Source organism: Sitophilus oryzae, unplaced genomic scaffold, assembly GCF_002938485.1.
Source record: "Sitophilus oryzae breed Bouriz unplaced genomic scaffold, Soryzae_2.0 scaffold_1740_pilon_pilon, whole genome shotgun sequence".
Lineage (NCBI taxonomy): Eukaryota > Metazoa > Arthropoda > Insecta > Coleoptera > Curculionidae > Sitophilus > Sitophilus oryzae.
In genome coordinates this window covers 622,462-639,132 of record NW_022146436.1, presented here as the reverse complement: position 1 = coordinate 639,132, position 16,671 = coordinate 622,462, and the positions used below count along the sequence as shown (strand labels likewise).

Below are 16,671 nucleotides of genomic sequence, written 5' to 3'. Positions count from 1 at the left end.
TTTCAAATTGTTGTAGGAAAAAAACTGCCTGCCTAAAAAAAATTGTATAGCCATGTAGCTGTCATGGAATTGAGCGATTAAAAAATTATCATAAATATTTTTTTCAAATAGAAACCTACTTTTTTTATTTCCCCAATGAAAAGGTTTTTCAATTTGGTCCTTCTAGTATTTACTACATTTTTTGTCTCTTGTAAAAAAAACCACCGCGCATACTTTTGAAGAAAATAATTAGGTTTCCAGAGCTGACTTTCAAAAAATGTTTTTTTTTCATATCAAGCTATGGAGGCGCATACAATTTATTATGTTCTAATAATCTAGTTGAAAAATATATGGCTTTTATAAGGCTTTTATGTTAGTATCATAATAATATATTATTTTACGAAAAAAAAATCGAGTTGGAAAATATTTATACTCAAAACTTATACAGGGTGAGTCTTAAATAAGTGCAAATATTTTCAGAGGTGGTATATTTCGACCCGAGGAACACGTCTATGAGGTTTTTTCACAAAAAAAGATGTTGAAAATCGTGCATTTTCTTTTAAATTTCCTTGTATATTTTTCGAAAACTTTTTAGAACTGCCTGTTCACTAATTTTCCCACGGTATAATTTCTTAATCTCTGATATTACCATAGTTACAGCTTTACTCTATGGTTACGGTACTAAAAGGGATGCAAATACAGAAAAAAACCGGTGGCTCTCAAAATTTTTCCAAAAAAATATTTTTTTTTTAAATTTTCAAACTTAAATAACTCGGTTATTTTGGACTTATTTGAAAAATGGTAAAGAGAAAATATGTTTCTTTCATCGAGATGTACCAATCCTGAAAATGTTTGCACCTATTTAAGAGTCACCCTGTATAGGGGTGGGCTTTGAATAAGAAGACTAAGGAAGAAGCATAATGCTATCCATGTATTCATGCATGGTTGGCGGAAAAAGCTCTCTAGGGTGGGGATCCTTGACAGTTCTGTTTGACGATTCATTTGACACATTTGAATTTGATTTGAAATTTTGTGGATTTGTCAGTCTTTACGGAGCTTATTTTATGTTATTTATTATTTATTCTACCACTGATAGTTGTATAAAGGTAGTAAATCTAGATGGAAATTGTGGCAGAACTTAAATTAACAGTGACATTATCGCGATTTATCGAAAAAGACTCTAAAATAGTTGGTTGTGTAGCGTGCGGTAGATCTCGGCAAAAATTGAGTGAAATAATGGAACAACTTTTCGCTAGTAAGTGACTATATAATATACATACGTGTAGTAAACCGATCATTTGTGAAATTCACTTAAATTAACTAAATTATATATTTTCTTGCATTTTAGCTTTTATTTACTACTTGTCAAAGATCAGATGTCAAAGAATTTTGATACGTTAATTTGACTTACCTGCTTCAGTAGCGTATCGGATGTTTGTGTTAATAAATACTTATTATAACTTATCTATTTTTATTAGAATTATATATTTTTGTAACAATTTTAATAATTACCAACATTTATTCACAACGTAAAATAAAATAACAAATTATTGAGTCTACCCCACGTCTACCCTACATCATAGTTTTACATTTTTTTAAATAAAATTAGAACGGCACTGATAAACCGAAATTTAAGTCGGCCATATTTGAGGCCCATCGCGGTGTATCTAAGATTTTTGATATGCTCCTTCCTTAGTCTTCTTATTCAAAGGGGGTGGGGTAATTTTCACCCTTCCCGTATTTTTCTTTTTTTTTCGTTTTTTTCTTTGATTTTTGTGGAAGTGAAATGTTAAAGCACTTAGCAAAACATAAACCCACAAAATCTCATTCCAATCGGAATAACGGTTCTTAACATATCTGAAAAAATTTGATTATTTTTTTAATGTTTGGTGCCTTCTAGAGGACAAATGAAGCACTTTTGTATAGAGGTAAATTGTGTCCATTGAACTTATTTTGATTCCAGAAATACTTAGAGTAGTGTCCACGGAATATTGAAACACCCTGTACAGGGTGAGTCTGAAATAAGTGCAAATATTTTCAGGGGTGGTATTATATTTCGACCCCAGGAACACGTCTATGAAGTTATTTTCGCAAAAAAAAGATATTGAAAATCGTGAATTTTCACTAGTAATACCACTAGAGGTCAAATTATTTCCGAAAATTTTTTCGAGCTCATGAGTATTTTGAAAATTAAAATACTAATATTATTAGTCTTACTAATAAATGATTTTCTAAAAATATTCGTGGAGCGAGAAAAAATGTCCGGATTTAATTTGACCTCGTGTGGTATTCGGTAAGAAAATTCCTCACCAAATTGTGTTTGTAAATCAAATAATTAAAATGTATTTTTCGATTTTTGGTCGAATTGATTATTTAGTTACTATGACAACTAAGTGACACCCAAACCTAAAAACTATTTCAGTTTTGAAGCTGTCAAGCGGCACGGCTTAAAACAAATGTTTTGCTTCGGTCATGAAAGCAAAGAAAATATTCGCCAGGAGATTAAGCAGTTGACACCCGCAAATACTAGGGAATCGAAGTCAAGCGTACGGAAACAGTTTACAAACTCATCTCAGCTTTGTAATTGAAATGTATCAAAATTATCATGTAAACAAATAAAAACCAGACTCTCAAAAAGATATTCTGTCATTATAAACGTCAAAAAACTTCCAGTATAATTCGCTGTTGGGTGCCCACAAGGAAAAAATTTTCACTAAAATTTATCCGTGTCCATGGTGATTTGTCAAAAAAATGTGTTTTGATTGGTTAAAAATTACAGGTGTGGAATTTTCTTTTAAATTTCCCTATACATTTTTCGAAAACTTTTTAGAACTGTCTGTTCAGCGTAAATTTTCCCACGGTTTAATTTCTTAATCTCTGATATTACCATAGTTACGGCTTTACTCTATGGTTACGGCACAAAAAAGGAGGCAAATACAGAAAAAATCCGGTGGCTCTCAAAATTTTTTCAGATAATATATAAAAATATATATATTTTTTTAATTTTCAAACTTGAATAACTTTGTTATTTTGGACTTATCTGAAAAATGGTTTCTTGAAAGAGAAAATATGTTTCTTTTATCGAGATCTACCAGCCCTGAAAATATTTGCACTTATTTAAGACTCACCCTGGATATTTATAGTATCAAATGTAAATTAAGTCAACCCCATCTCAACAAATATTTATTTTTATTTTATTAACTTGCTGAAAGATTAATTAATCGAAAATATTTCTTTGTTTTTAGGTAAAAAAGGAAAGGACGGTAAGAAGGGACAAGGAAAAAAGTAAAATCTAAGAATCATACCCTTAATTTTTCTGTTTTATTTCAGCCAAACACCAAAAACGTAAATTTCTAAATTTATATTTACATTACTTATCTAAGCTTAAATATATTTTAGTATAGACTAACACAATACATAATCATAATAATTATCATTATAATAGTTAAGTCTAATTTTATATTATCTAAGTCATCCAAATTACGAATTTTGATTTTCTATCTTTGTACATTTATATAGCAAAATTAACAGTAACAAGAAAGGAAGATCCAAATGCTGCATTAGAAGGGAAATTTAAAGGCAAGGTTTTTGAAGAAATGGAAAATCCTAATGCCTTTTAATTTTTAGAAAATTGTATACAAAAAATATATGTTTACTTAAATTATATCTACATATATCTAATCTTGATCAGAAAATTAATAAAAAGAAATAATGTAATATGTATTACTTAGTTTATATTAAATAGTAATAAAACTACGAAAATTTCTGATATACAGAGGGGTTAAATTAAAAACGTAAAAATAATGTATATTTATTTTATTTAGATTTTTTCCAAATAATTTCTGAACTAATATCGATATTTGGATGGAAATTGATATCTGGGGCGCTATTCTGTACAATCGTCGGTATCGGCAAGTTACCGACAGCTATCGGTACGTACGGCCAATGAGCGTCGTGTTGATTGTTGTTGTCATACTTACCGATCGGCCCTATGACAGATATCTCAAATTTGTACCGACGACTCTCGGTATCTCTACCGTGAGGTTGACAAGGGCACGGTAGAGATACCGATTTTCGTCGGTACAAATTTGCGATATCTGCCATAGGACCGATCGGTAACTATGGCAACAACAATTAACACATTTTTACTATATACACTATGGCAACAACAATTAACACATTTTTACTATATACAAATACGTATCGAGAGCTGTCGTAACTTACCGATACCGACGATTTTACAGAATAGCGCCCCTGGGGCGCTATTCTATACAATAATCGGTATCGGCAAGTTACCGACAGCTATCGGTACGTACGGCCAATGAGCGTCGTGTTGATTGTTGTTGTCATAGTTACCGATCGGCCCTATGACAGATATCTCAAATTTGTACCGACGACTCTCGGTATCTCTACCGTGAGGTTGACAAGGGCACGGTAGAGATACCGATTTTCGTCGGTACAAATTTGCGATATCTGTCATAGGGCCGATCGGTAACTATGGCAACAACAATTAACACATTTTTACTATATACAAATACGTATCGAGAGCTGTCGTAACTTACCGATACCGACGATTTTACAGAATAGCGCCCCTGGGGCGCTATTCTGTACAATAATCGGTATCGGCAAGTTACCGACAGCTATCGGTACGTACGGCCAATGAGCGTCGTGTTGATTGTTGTTGTCATAGTTACCGATCGGCCCTATGACAGATATCTCAAATTTGTACCGACGACTCTCGGTATCTCTACCGTGAGGTTGACAAGGGCACGGTAGAGATACCGATTTTCGTCGGTACAAATTTGCGATATCTGTCATAGGGCCGATCGGTAACTATGACAACAACAATCAACACATTTTTACTATATACAAATACGTATCGAGAGCTGTCGTAACTTACCGATACCGACAACTATCGGTACGTACTTGTATATAGTAAATATGTGTTGATTGTTGTTGTCATTGTTACCGATCGGCCCTATGACAGATATCGCAAATTTGTACCGACGACTCTCGGTATCTCTACCGTGAGGTTGACAAGGGCACGGTAGAGATACCGATTTTCGTCGGTACACATTTGCGATATCTGTCATAGGGCCGATCGGTAACTATGACAACAACAATTAACACATTTTTACGATACACAAATACGTATCGAGAGCTGTCATAACTTACTGATGCCGTGTACAGAATAGCGCCCCTGGATGTGTATTGATATGAGAAATTCGATTTCATTGTCAATATGACTCCTACTTGTAAGGGCGCCATCTACATGTTTTTTTAACTCTTTTGAAGGGTACCTAATAACTTTTCGTCCGTACCTGTATTCCACAATTCAGTAAAAAAAATATATATTTCCGCCGTTTTTTACAAAACATGTTCTCTGGTAAAAATCACTACGGGCACAACCACTCAATGTCAAAAAATACACGTTGATTAGATAGTTATTAAGTTATTAGACTGAAATGATAAATTTGGAAGTGTTTTTGTACCTAGCTACACAGTTTACGATATTAATATTATCGAATGCAAATTTATCTGGTTGAAGTAAATAAAATAATCCTTATTTAAACTATATGTTGATTTGTATTTAAAGTTAAATAATACATTGTTTTATCTTATTTATGTAAATAAATATAGAGTACATTATATATTTAAAAAGCTCATAACAAGCAAATAAAGTATAAAAAATATACAGGGTGTCCCATAAAAAAAGATAAGTTTGAGTCATATTTCTAAAATTACTGCTCAACCAAACAAAAAAACTTATTGCCACTTATTGTTTACGATGTGAAAAACTGTACGGGATCAGTGGCGGCTCGTCATGGTAGGCCTCTGAGGCCGCGCCTTACCTTTAAAATGAAGGAACGATTTATTTTTTGTATCTAATTTTTTATTTAATCCCAGTATAATTTACTTTCTTACAATTCTATAACATAATAAAACTAAAAAAATATATTTTATAAATACATCCCGGTCCAGGCGCAACATAAGCCGCGTAAACCCAGCCAAAAAGAACTAGAGGTGTGAATTCTAGTTTCTTGGGAGGAACTAGTTTCTTAGTTCTAGTTCCTCCAGAGGAATAATTCCTTGAACTAGGTCTTAAGTTCACAATAGTTCCCGACTAACATTGGCATCCCCCTTGCTTGCTAATGCCTTTCGTTTTCAGTCAGAACTATTCATAGTATGATCTGTATAATTTTTATAATGTACGGAGATATAACAAGACGTGTAATTGTGTATGTTAGAAACATATAGGTAAGTTTTATTGCAGATAAAAAATTAAAAAAGAAACTCAAATCAGAGTTTAAAAAACTATATCACAAATCTATTGGAGCAAATATTACAAAAATTTTACGAAAAATTGCATTTTTCCCCACTTCATGCTTTTTGTTTTTGTCTAAAAATTCAGAATATCTACTTCGTTTTATAAGATATTTCTTAATTTTAGGGACCTAAAGTGAAACATTCCCATAAAATATTAAGAAAAAACTAAAAATAAAAAACAGTATCCAAGACAATTTTCTGTGGTAATTACGCCGGCTGTGGCAATAGACAAGGCCGAATCCATCGTCGTCGCCTTGTATTATATCTCGGATCTGCCGACTGAATAGATTCCCGTGAACTAGTCTTTTAATTAGTTCCTCTATGTCCGGATCCGATAACATACGGCTGGCACTCCTCACGCCTGCCTAGCATCAATCGCGCTGGCTGCTCCATACGTAAACTAGTCTTTTATTTAGTTCCTCTAGTTCCTTTTTCCTTTAGGTCCGGATCTGATAACATTCGGTTGGCACTCCCCACTCCTGCCTAGCATCGATCGCGCTGGCCCGATCCGTACGTAAACTAGTCTTTTTCTTTTATTTTAGTTCCTCTAGGTCAGGATCCGATAACGTACGGCTGGCACTCCCCACTCCCCACTCCTGCCAACCATCGGGCTACGCGCGCTAGCCGATCCGTCGCCGTCGCATATTATTATATATCGGTCACAGTCTCGATCCCGGAATAGGTTCTGAGGAACTAGTTCTTTGAAAAACCAGGAACTAGTTCCTTTCATTCCGGGGTCGAAATAGTTCATTGAAACTAGTCGTTCACGAACTACACACCTCTAAAAAGAACGCGACTCGACAGAGGCGAAATAATTCTAGCTTTGAAAGTTCGAATTGCCTACCTATAAAGGCCGGTTCTCATATACGCTTCGCCGCGCTTCACTGTGCTTGACTTGGCTTCGCGACAAAGCGTCAATTTACCGAGATGAATTTACATATAAGCTTCAAAACGGAGCGTCAGTTCACGTGAAACCAGCAGTGTGGCTACGAAGACGACCTGAATTGAAATGTTTAGTATAAGTAGTTCTGACAGTTCTTCATCAGATGAAGCATTTGTTTTAGCACTAGTGTGTGATTACGAACAACGGAAGGGGAATTTCACACGCTTTTTTAAACGACTGATCGAAGACGAAAACAAATTTGATAAATATTTTAGAATGTCTCCAGAGAAATTTAATTTGTTATTGGGATTAGTGGCAGAGAAATCCACAAAACAAAATAGCAGATTCCGACCTTGTATAGGACCTGAAGAACGTTAAACACGCTTGATCGAGCAACGCTGCACTTCAAATGCGCGAAAGAAAGCCCACCTACAATTGGAGGCGTCAAGTCGGTTGAAGTCAAGCGAGGCGCAGCGTAAATGAGAACTGCTACGTAAGAAAACACAAAGACTTTTTAACGCGACATTTTGACGCTCGATGAAGTCAAGCGTAGTAAAGCACGATGAAGCGTATATGAGAACCGGCCTTTAAGATCATGTGATGCCGGTGAAGCGACGGCCGACGCGACGACGGGGTACGTTTTCGATTGCAGGGTTGAGGCGCGATATTTAGCGCTTGGGTGTATTTTCATTGGTAGTTTAAATCATCTGACTATTGAATATTGAAAAATGCTCTCGATGTTGAAAAAAAGTCTCGATCTCGTATGCATGACTCAGGAAATTAAAGTGCCGGTGGCCCGAAGTGGTGAGAACAGCGTGGATGAATTGATTTGTTAATTAGTACAAGTAAATTGTTTTTAAAATACAACGCAACAAATATTGTTGAAATTTGAAAGTTAGGCCTTCCTTCGCCGATAAAATTTATTTTATTTATCTTAAAGTACCGAAGAGGAGTTGAATTTTAGTGTTTTCTTTAAAATGAATCCTATTTATAACGTTATTCTTTCTGATATTATTTCTTCCTACGAAATGAAACTGAAAAAAATGGTCAAGTGCGAATCGGACTCGCGCACGAAGGGTTCCGTACAATTCATTATACAACATTAGACACTATATTATTATAAACTTTTATTATTATTATTTATTATTAACCGATTTAGCTGAACTTTTGAATGCGCATATAATATAATTGCAATAATAAATATGTAAAAAGTAAAAATAAATATGTAAAAATTAAAAAAAGAACGATTAAAAAAAGTCGCCTTGACTAGGTTTCGAACCTGCCTGACTACGGCTCCCACGTCTTAGCAGCGTAAAGTCCTAACGCTTTAAACCACGCGGCCAGGGAGGACTTGAAAGATTCTATGTAAAATTCTTACTTAAACGATAATGTTTAGTGAAAGTACTTTTTTATTTATAAACGTTTATTTAATTCTGTTTTTAGTATTTGTTCTTATAGCGGCAACATAGATACATTATCTGTAAAAAATTCAACTGTCTAGCTGTAACGGTTCATAAGATAGGCCTTTGTGACAGACGGACAGCGAAGTCTTAGTAATAGGGTTCCCGTTTTTTAGGGTACGGAACCCTAAAAAAGGATAACGTGTCGCAAAATAATACTTGCATAGGTGAGAAAATATGTTCGTATTTAAACAAAATTCCTCATGTAGCCTCACCTTTCTATATACTCACGAGCCGCCACTGTACGGGATACAGTTCTCATCTATTCATATTACTCAAATCTCTTCTTTACGGTGAGCTTGCAGCCGGTAAGAGGAAACCGGGTGGACAACTCAAAAGGTACAAGGTACAAGAATATTTTCCATAAAAACGTAAAAGGGAATAAACATGCAGAATCAGTGGAAGCAGCTAGCGAACAATAGAACACAATGAAGAAGAAATTGTAAGCTCAGTTAACAACGACAACCAAAAAGTAAAGAGACAACAATTAAAGTAATGAGGTTTTTGAATGTCCGAAGTGCGGTAGAGAATTAATATCACGTATCGGGCTTTTCAGTCACAGAAATGCTCATGAAAGAAAACGCCTTGCGTAACCATCTTCTTATTCTCTGATGCGTGTCAAATACTCGTCAGCGAGTAATGGCACTAGTAACTATACAGGATGTTTCAAAAAACATGTGCCATCCCTCGTTGGGAGATTCCTCTCGTAAAAATAAGACTTATTTTTCATATCATCATAGGCCCGATTCTGCTCTTTTTCGTAGCTACATGGTGTTTGATTTGGAACAATTTGAAATCTTAATAATTTTTCGATTTATTATAATTTTCTTCCATGTACTTTTATTGATTTGAATGAAATTTTGAGGGTAAAAGTTACTATACAGGGTTGTTCACCACATACGACACGGACTATTGTAGCTAAATGATTAGATTTTTAGAAATTGTAAGTTTTGGGTTCATTGAAGGACTATTAGAGCTACAATTTAAAAATATTTTTACAATATACAGAGTGTCCCAAATAAATAAAAAATATCAAAGTTGTATTTTTTTAAATGGAACACCTTGTAAATTACTACATTTTTAGTTTCTACGATTAAAATAAAGGTAAATTTGATTAAGGTTTATCACACTTAAACCTTACCGTTTTTGAAATATTTTCAATTTTGTGAAATTGCAGTCAAAATTTTAAGGCTTCATTTCTCCAAGGGTATCAAAGTTTTTAATACTAAATATTTACTGAAGTCTATTTATTGATCAGTTATTGTGTTGCAATAATAAAAATAATACTACCTCATACAGAGTGTCTAAAAATTTATTTTAAATTATTGCTAGCTTTAAACGGCAATAACTTGTTTAATTTAAACGGAAGGCCCTGTATATTTTAGGAGAATCAGATGCACAATTTAATTGTCTATCAAATTGTATTATACCACTTTTTACCCATCCCTTCAAGTTTTCGTAGAAAATGCATTTTCTTATAATTTAGACCTCATTTATCAATATACCCATGGACTATTGACATTTTAGATTGTTTTTAAAGCAACAAATGTACAAAATGTACAGGCTAGTAATAAGCATTTGTCAAAAAATGACATATCATTTTTAAGGTGTTACTTTTCACCACACTGTCTAATACACATACAAAATTCAGTTTTTTAGTATTTGGAGTAATTATTATTAATCAACGCCAACAGTCAATTAAAGTAGTTTGAATACTGAAATCATATTAATTGGTCCTTTAACAAATATTTAAAGAGTTGTTTTATTTCTTAATGAAATAAACAAACTATATCGACAATATTAGTATCTGTACTCTTTAAAAATTTGGTACATCTTTAAAAATAATCTAAAATTTCAGTATTCCATGGGTATATTGATAAATGAGTTTTAAATAACAAGAAAATGCATTTTCTACGGAAACTTGAAGAGATAGGTAAAAAATGGTATAATACAATTTGATAGACAATTAAATTGTGCATCTGATTCTCATAAAATATACAGGGTGTTCCGTTTAAATTAAACAAGTTATTGCCGTTTAAAGCTAGCAATTATTTAAAATAAAATTTTAGACACTCTGTATAAGGTAGTATAATTTTGCAACACAATGACTGATCAATAAATAAACATCAGTAAATATTTAGTATTAAAAACATTGATACCCTTGGAGAAATAAAGCCTTAAAATTTTGACTGCAATTTCACAAAATTGAAAATATTTCAAAATCGGTAAGGTTTAAGTGTGATAAACCTTAATCAAATTTACCTCTATTTTAATCGTAGAAACTAAAAATGTAATAATGTACAGGGAGTTCCATTTAAAAAAATACAACTTTGATATTTTTTATTTATTTGGGACACTCTGTATCTTGTAAAAATATATTTAAATTGTAGCTCTAATAGTCCTTCAACGAACCCAAAACTTACAATTTGTAAAAATCTAATCGTTTAGCTACAATACTCCGTGTCGTATGTGGTGAACAACCCTGTATACTATGAGTGCTACATATTTTAATGCTAAAAAAAGTGTCAATAAATTCATCAGGGACGTGCATATGGGTTATCACTGGAATATTTTCCAAAAAAACATGCACGTCACTGACTTTTTTCTTTAGATATCAAAATTGTGTAGGCCGTTTAATGTCAATTAAAAGTTATCTCTTGATATTTTGTCGAATTCGGCCTCCTTGATGAGATAAACGCAACAATGCAACATATGATTTTACAACCAAGCAAAAATTTTTATGATGAATGCATTTTTCTCAAAATGTCAATAATAAAAAAGTGTTTCCCCTTGTAAAGACAATTCGGGGACGTACTCTGTATAAGAATCTAGATATTTAGCATTTGCATTTAATTTATATTTTTTTACGTTTTTATTTTATCTTTACTTAAAAATTTGCAAAATGTTTTATTTTTTTTAACTATTGATATATTTTATAACTATATAAATATCAATAAAATTAATTTCATGTCGTAATTTTCATATCTAAGTAGTTTGGCATTAAATATTATTTCTAACATTAGTTTTGATATTTAAATACGGCATAAAAAGTTTAACTATTTACCAGTAGTTAGCCAAACCTAAACGAAAAAGCTTGAGAAAGAACTTGGATCCAAAACTTCTCAGAGACCAGCAGACAAGATCAATGTATGAAAACCATATAAATAGAGAATTGGAAAGTATTGTCAGTACAAATGACATTGAGAAACATTGGCTGGGCATTAAGCAAGCTTTCAAGAACACAAATGAAAACCTCCTCACGGCTAATCGAACAACAGCGAAAAACGAGTGGATGAGTGAAGATATTTTAAAAATGATGGAACAACGAAGACAATTTAAAATCCAAAATAATCACAACGAATATAAATCTATGCAAAGAAAAATTCGTAATAAAATAAGAACGGCAAAAGAGACATGGTTGAAGGAGAGATGTATAGAGGCCGAAAATCTCAGTCACCTTGGAGACAGTTTCCATCTTCAAAAGAAAGTGAAAGAGATAGCTGGGTTACACCATAATAAATCAATAACCCTAATTAAAACTGATGAAAATAAAATTATAACGGAAACAGAAGAAATATTGCAAACTTGGAGAAATTATACCATTAATCTTTTTAAAAACGACAAAACTCCAGGGCCTGATGATATGTATTCGGAAACGTTCCACTTAATTAATGAACAAAACTTAAAAACTATAGTACAGCTTTTCAATAACATCTATGACACCGGTCACATCCCTGAAGATTGGCTTCGTTCTACGTTTATCACGCTGCCCAAGTCAAATAACGCAACTTCGTGTAAAGAGTATCGTCTTATTAGTCTAATGAGCCACTTTCTTAAGCTCTTTTTACGGGTACTGCATACAAGACTCTACAAAAAATGTGAGGAAGTAAGTGGAGAAAGTCAATTTGGATTTAAGAACGGCTTTGGTACTAGAGAAGCCATATTCAGTCTTCAAACTTTAGTACAGAATTGCCAAGATCAGAGAAAAGATGTCTTCATGTGCTTTATAGACTATGAAAAGACGTTCGATAATGTTAAACATAACCTCCTTGTATCATACCTCAGAAACTTGGGACTTGATGGAAAAGATATAAGGCTCATCAGTAATTTGTATTGGAACCAAAAAGCTGAAATTCGTATACATAGCGTAGGAGTAACAGAAGATTTTGAAATAAAAAAGGGGGTAAGGCAAGGGTGTATTCTGTCTCCAATGTTGTTCAATTTATATGTGGAAAGAGCATTCACTGAGTCAATCTCCGATAGTCCCATTGGTTTGAAAATAAATGGTATTCCAATTAATAATATCCGATATGCGGATGACACAGTGATATTGGCAGACAATGCAAATGATCTCCAAATCCTTCTAAATAAGGTTAACAGTGAAAGTCAAAGACTGGGCTTAAACATAAATACTACAAAAACTAAATTTATGGCTGTTAGCAGAAACAATATTCCGAACACCAGAATTTACTTAAATGGAGAGGTCATCAAGCAGGTCACACAATTTAAATATTTGGGATGCATGGTTAACGATTAATTAATAATTAAAGTTAAGATTTCTCACAGATAGGAATTTGAATTTCGGCCTTAGATACAGAATGGTGAAGTGCTATGTCTGGTCCGTTTTGTTATATGGTGTGGAGGCATGGACACTGAAGGTAGCAACAATAAACCGAATTGAAGCCTTAATGTTAGCCGAAATGTGGACCCTACGACGAATGCTAAGAGTGCCCTGGGTCGACCGTGTTAGGAATGAAGACATTCTCAGAAGAGCTGGTCTGGAACAACGTGAACTCTTCGAAATCATCAAGAAGAGGAAAATAGCCTATTTGGGACACATACTACATGGAGAACGCTATCACTTTCAGCGTCTGATTCTCCAGGGTAAAATAGAGGGGGGCAAAAGGGGGATAGGACGAAGGAAGCTATCCTGGCTGAGAAATATTCGTCATTGGACAGGTATACAGGACTTCCAAGCATCTTCCAACCACTCCAAGTCGCGGCAGTTAACAGAACCATCTGATGAGGAAGAAAAGATGAACGCCTACGCAGGAATCTGCACAGCACCTTAAGAAGAAGAAGTGTTAGCACCAGGGTGAGCACTTTATACATTTTTTATGATACAGCAAAGGATACAGCCTTGATACAGCCATATTTCTATTAACTTTAGTTAATAAATAAATAATATATTGGATATAGTTATTGATATAGTCATAGCCGATACAGCCCATATACAGCCCTGTATAAATTGTTTATATATAGGCAACTAGTAAAACAACGCAGTTACAATCTACTTTATCATCAATCATATCATTTACAATTACATGTCATTTTCCTCGTGTTTGTCAACAACACAGGCCCCGAAGTTATCTCGCCCCAGTCAATCATGAGTCAATCATCTTGCCCTAGTTAGTCCCATCTCGAGATGATTTGTTAATGACGTTTCTAGAAAATATCGAATAAAATTATCCGAACCTCAAAAATATAAATCAAGATTCTCCAAAGTGCAATAAATTCGTACCAACCTGTTGATTATAAAGGATTATAACTAGTTCCATGAAAAATAAAAACTCAACAATTAACAGGAACAAGGAACAAGTTGTGTAATTACAACATTGACGATTCTAGTGCATATGTTTTAGAGAAATTTGATAAAACAGTCCTTTTTCATATACTTAACTTGGGTAGTTTTAAAAAAATGTAATAAGGTTATTGTCGGACAAAATATTTTGGGTAATTAACATTTTTATTCTTTAATATTTCTCTCAAGGACGTTTTTTGTTGTTTACAAGTCTCCATTATATTAATGATATGTTTTGAGCTGGCTATATTTATTTTCAGTATCATTAAAGTTTATTTCTCATCTGTATTTTAATGTTATTTTTTTGATTCGGGATATTTTAAATTACTTCATTCTAATCAAAGCCACTTTTATTATTCATTTAAATAATATTTAGCTATTTATATTTTTTTACTATAGTATTAATGTGTAATCTGAAGATGCATGTATGTTTTAGCGAATGGCATTTTTAACAATGGAAATTGAACCTACACCATCTACTTCTAAATACAATGAGAAAATTGAGAAAGTGCTCCAGAAGTTTCTGAAACCAAATTTTGTTGTTAAGAATGATGTGTATTTAAATTTGTTCTTAACACATTTGATTGGTAAAGGTACGTTTTAACTTGACTATTAACATCATTTTCAATTTTGGTGCAGCCTCCCTCACATATCCAGATACTCTCCCTGTAGGGCCCATTGTTGCTAATGCAGGTCCAAATAATCCCTGCTAATTTCCTAATACCATCTCTCATCTCAGGCTTGGTCTTCTTCAAGGTCTCTTAATTCCTTGTGGGTACCATGCTGTAATTTTTGTCATTCGCTTGTCTCTCCTTTCCAGGTTTCCTGTCCATTGCCACTTAAGGATTTGATTCTGTGGATGACATCTGTTACCTGGGTCTTTTGTCATATCCTCTCTATTCTTTTACTTTCCTTTTTTCTAGGTTATTCCCAGCATATTTCGTTCCATTGAGCTTTGTGCAACTAAAACTTAAGTATGTTTCTAGTTATATAGTAATGGTCTGTTCTTTTAGAAAACAACAAGAAATTAATTTACAATAAACAACTGAATGAACAATGTTCTCAATGGATTATTCAAGCATATCACTTATGGGATAAAGACAAAAATAAACCATCAATTCCAATTTTATCATTGGTATTAAATTTGGCCAGTCATTTAAGTACCGATGAACAAGTGTTTGTTCGGCTCAATAGCCAGAATGTATATGAAAGCATTGTTGGTAAATTGTTGAATATTACAATTCTGTGAATTATAAACAATTTAACTTTTATATAATTATTTAGCTATTGCACAAGAAAATGGTAATGAAGCCCCTGCAGCAATTGTAGGTTATATTACACTTGTATGTTCATTTTTGGAACATAAAAGTGGCCTTCAATGGGTTTTAGCGACAAACTACTGGACTGAAATAGTGGATTTGGGATTAAAAGCTCACACATTGTATATTCGTCAGAAAGCGTAAGATTTTTTTAATTTTTTCAAATTCTATTTTTAAGAATATTTTGTTTTAGATATGAATTTGTGATTAAACTACTTCAGAAAACAGTGAAATTTAATAAAAGTTTCTGTACAAATTTAATAAAACTATTAATAAAACCCTTAACAGATGCTCTAAATAGCTCTTTGAAGAATATTGAAAATGTAAACACTGAAGTAGTCAATAAAGAGCTTTTTGAATCTTTGCTACCTACTTTAACTTTTTTGTCAGAAGTAAGTATTTGAAAAGCCATTTTTTTACTATTTTTTAATATATTTTAATTTATCGTTTTTTTTTGGTCTTTAAATAACACTTGATAGTCTGATGGTCATAAAATTTGTTTAACCCTTAAGTACATATACCGGGTGCGTCTCAAAAGTGGCTCACCCCTATAAATTTTGTACTTTTTCAGTTAAAAATACGAAATTTGGTATGTTAGTATATGACGTAAATTAGGATTGATTGACGTATTCAATTGTTTTCGGTCACTCCCTGTTTCACCGGAAATGACTACAATTTTTGATTTTTAAATGGTACCCTCGGTATTTTTTTTACTTTATTCGATAGAAAATATCATTCTGAAAAGAATGACATATCATATGTCAACTTTAGACATTTTCGCATATGGTTTATTTGAAATTATAACTTGCGGTTTGTAAGGAAAATTTGACTCCAAATACCAAGTGTGTGGTGTCAAATTATTCGTCAAAAAATGCTTTTTCCAAATATGCTAATGAGCCACCCTCGTTCCATTTGAAAAAATTGAGATATGATTAAAAATACGATTTGAGCATTTTCTAACTGGCCAGGATAAGACACTAAAAACATTAGACGATATCTATTTTTCCAAGGCTCCTTGATTAAGAATCGTTGTTTTTAACATAGCCATGGCACTCTAGATTGAATTTTAAAATACAATTTTTGATTAAGCGAAAATGTCAAAAATTGACATATGTCATATAT

The 16,671-nt window shown here is 33.0% G+C and overlaps 2 protein-coding genes across 3 annotated transcripts in view; both read left to right on the top strand.

The window, feature by feature from the left end:
* The window catches only part of LOC115881800 (dynein regulatory complex protein 10-like), a 58,351-nt gene extending 54,527 nt beyond the window's left edge, over positions 1–3,824 (top strand). The window contains exons 7-9 of the mRNA XM_030899466.1: positions 3,225–3,242; positions 3,310–3,324; positions 3,499–3,824. Coding sequence (XP_030755326.1) covers positions 3,225–3,242; positions 3,310–3,324; positions 3,499–3,599 — 134 coding nt within the window. The 3' untranslated portion in view covers positions 3,600–3,824. The remainder of the gene's footprint in view (positions 1–3,224; positions 3,243–3,309; positions 3,325–3,498) is intronic.
* Positions 3,825–13,972: 10,148 nt separating this feature from the next.
* LOC115881796 overlaps positions 13,973–16,671 on the top strand; it is a 42,646-nt gene continuing 39,947 nt past the window's right edge. For both annotated transcript variants that reach the window (XM_030899463.1, XM_030899462.1), the window contains exons 1-5: positions 13,973–14,382; positions 14,667–14,823; positions 15,244–15,450; positions 15,515–15,689; positions 15,743–15,941. In XM_030899463.1, the coding sequence (XP_030755323.1) occupies positions 14,670–14,823; positions 15,244–15,450; positions 15,515–15,689; positions 15,743–15,941 (735 nt within the window). In that variant the 5' untranslated portion in view covers positions 13,973–14,382; positions 14,667–14,669. The remainder of the gene's footprint in view (positions 14,383–14,666; positions 14,824–15,243; positions 15,451–15,514; positions 15,690–15,742; positions 15,942–16,671) is intronic.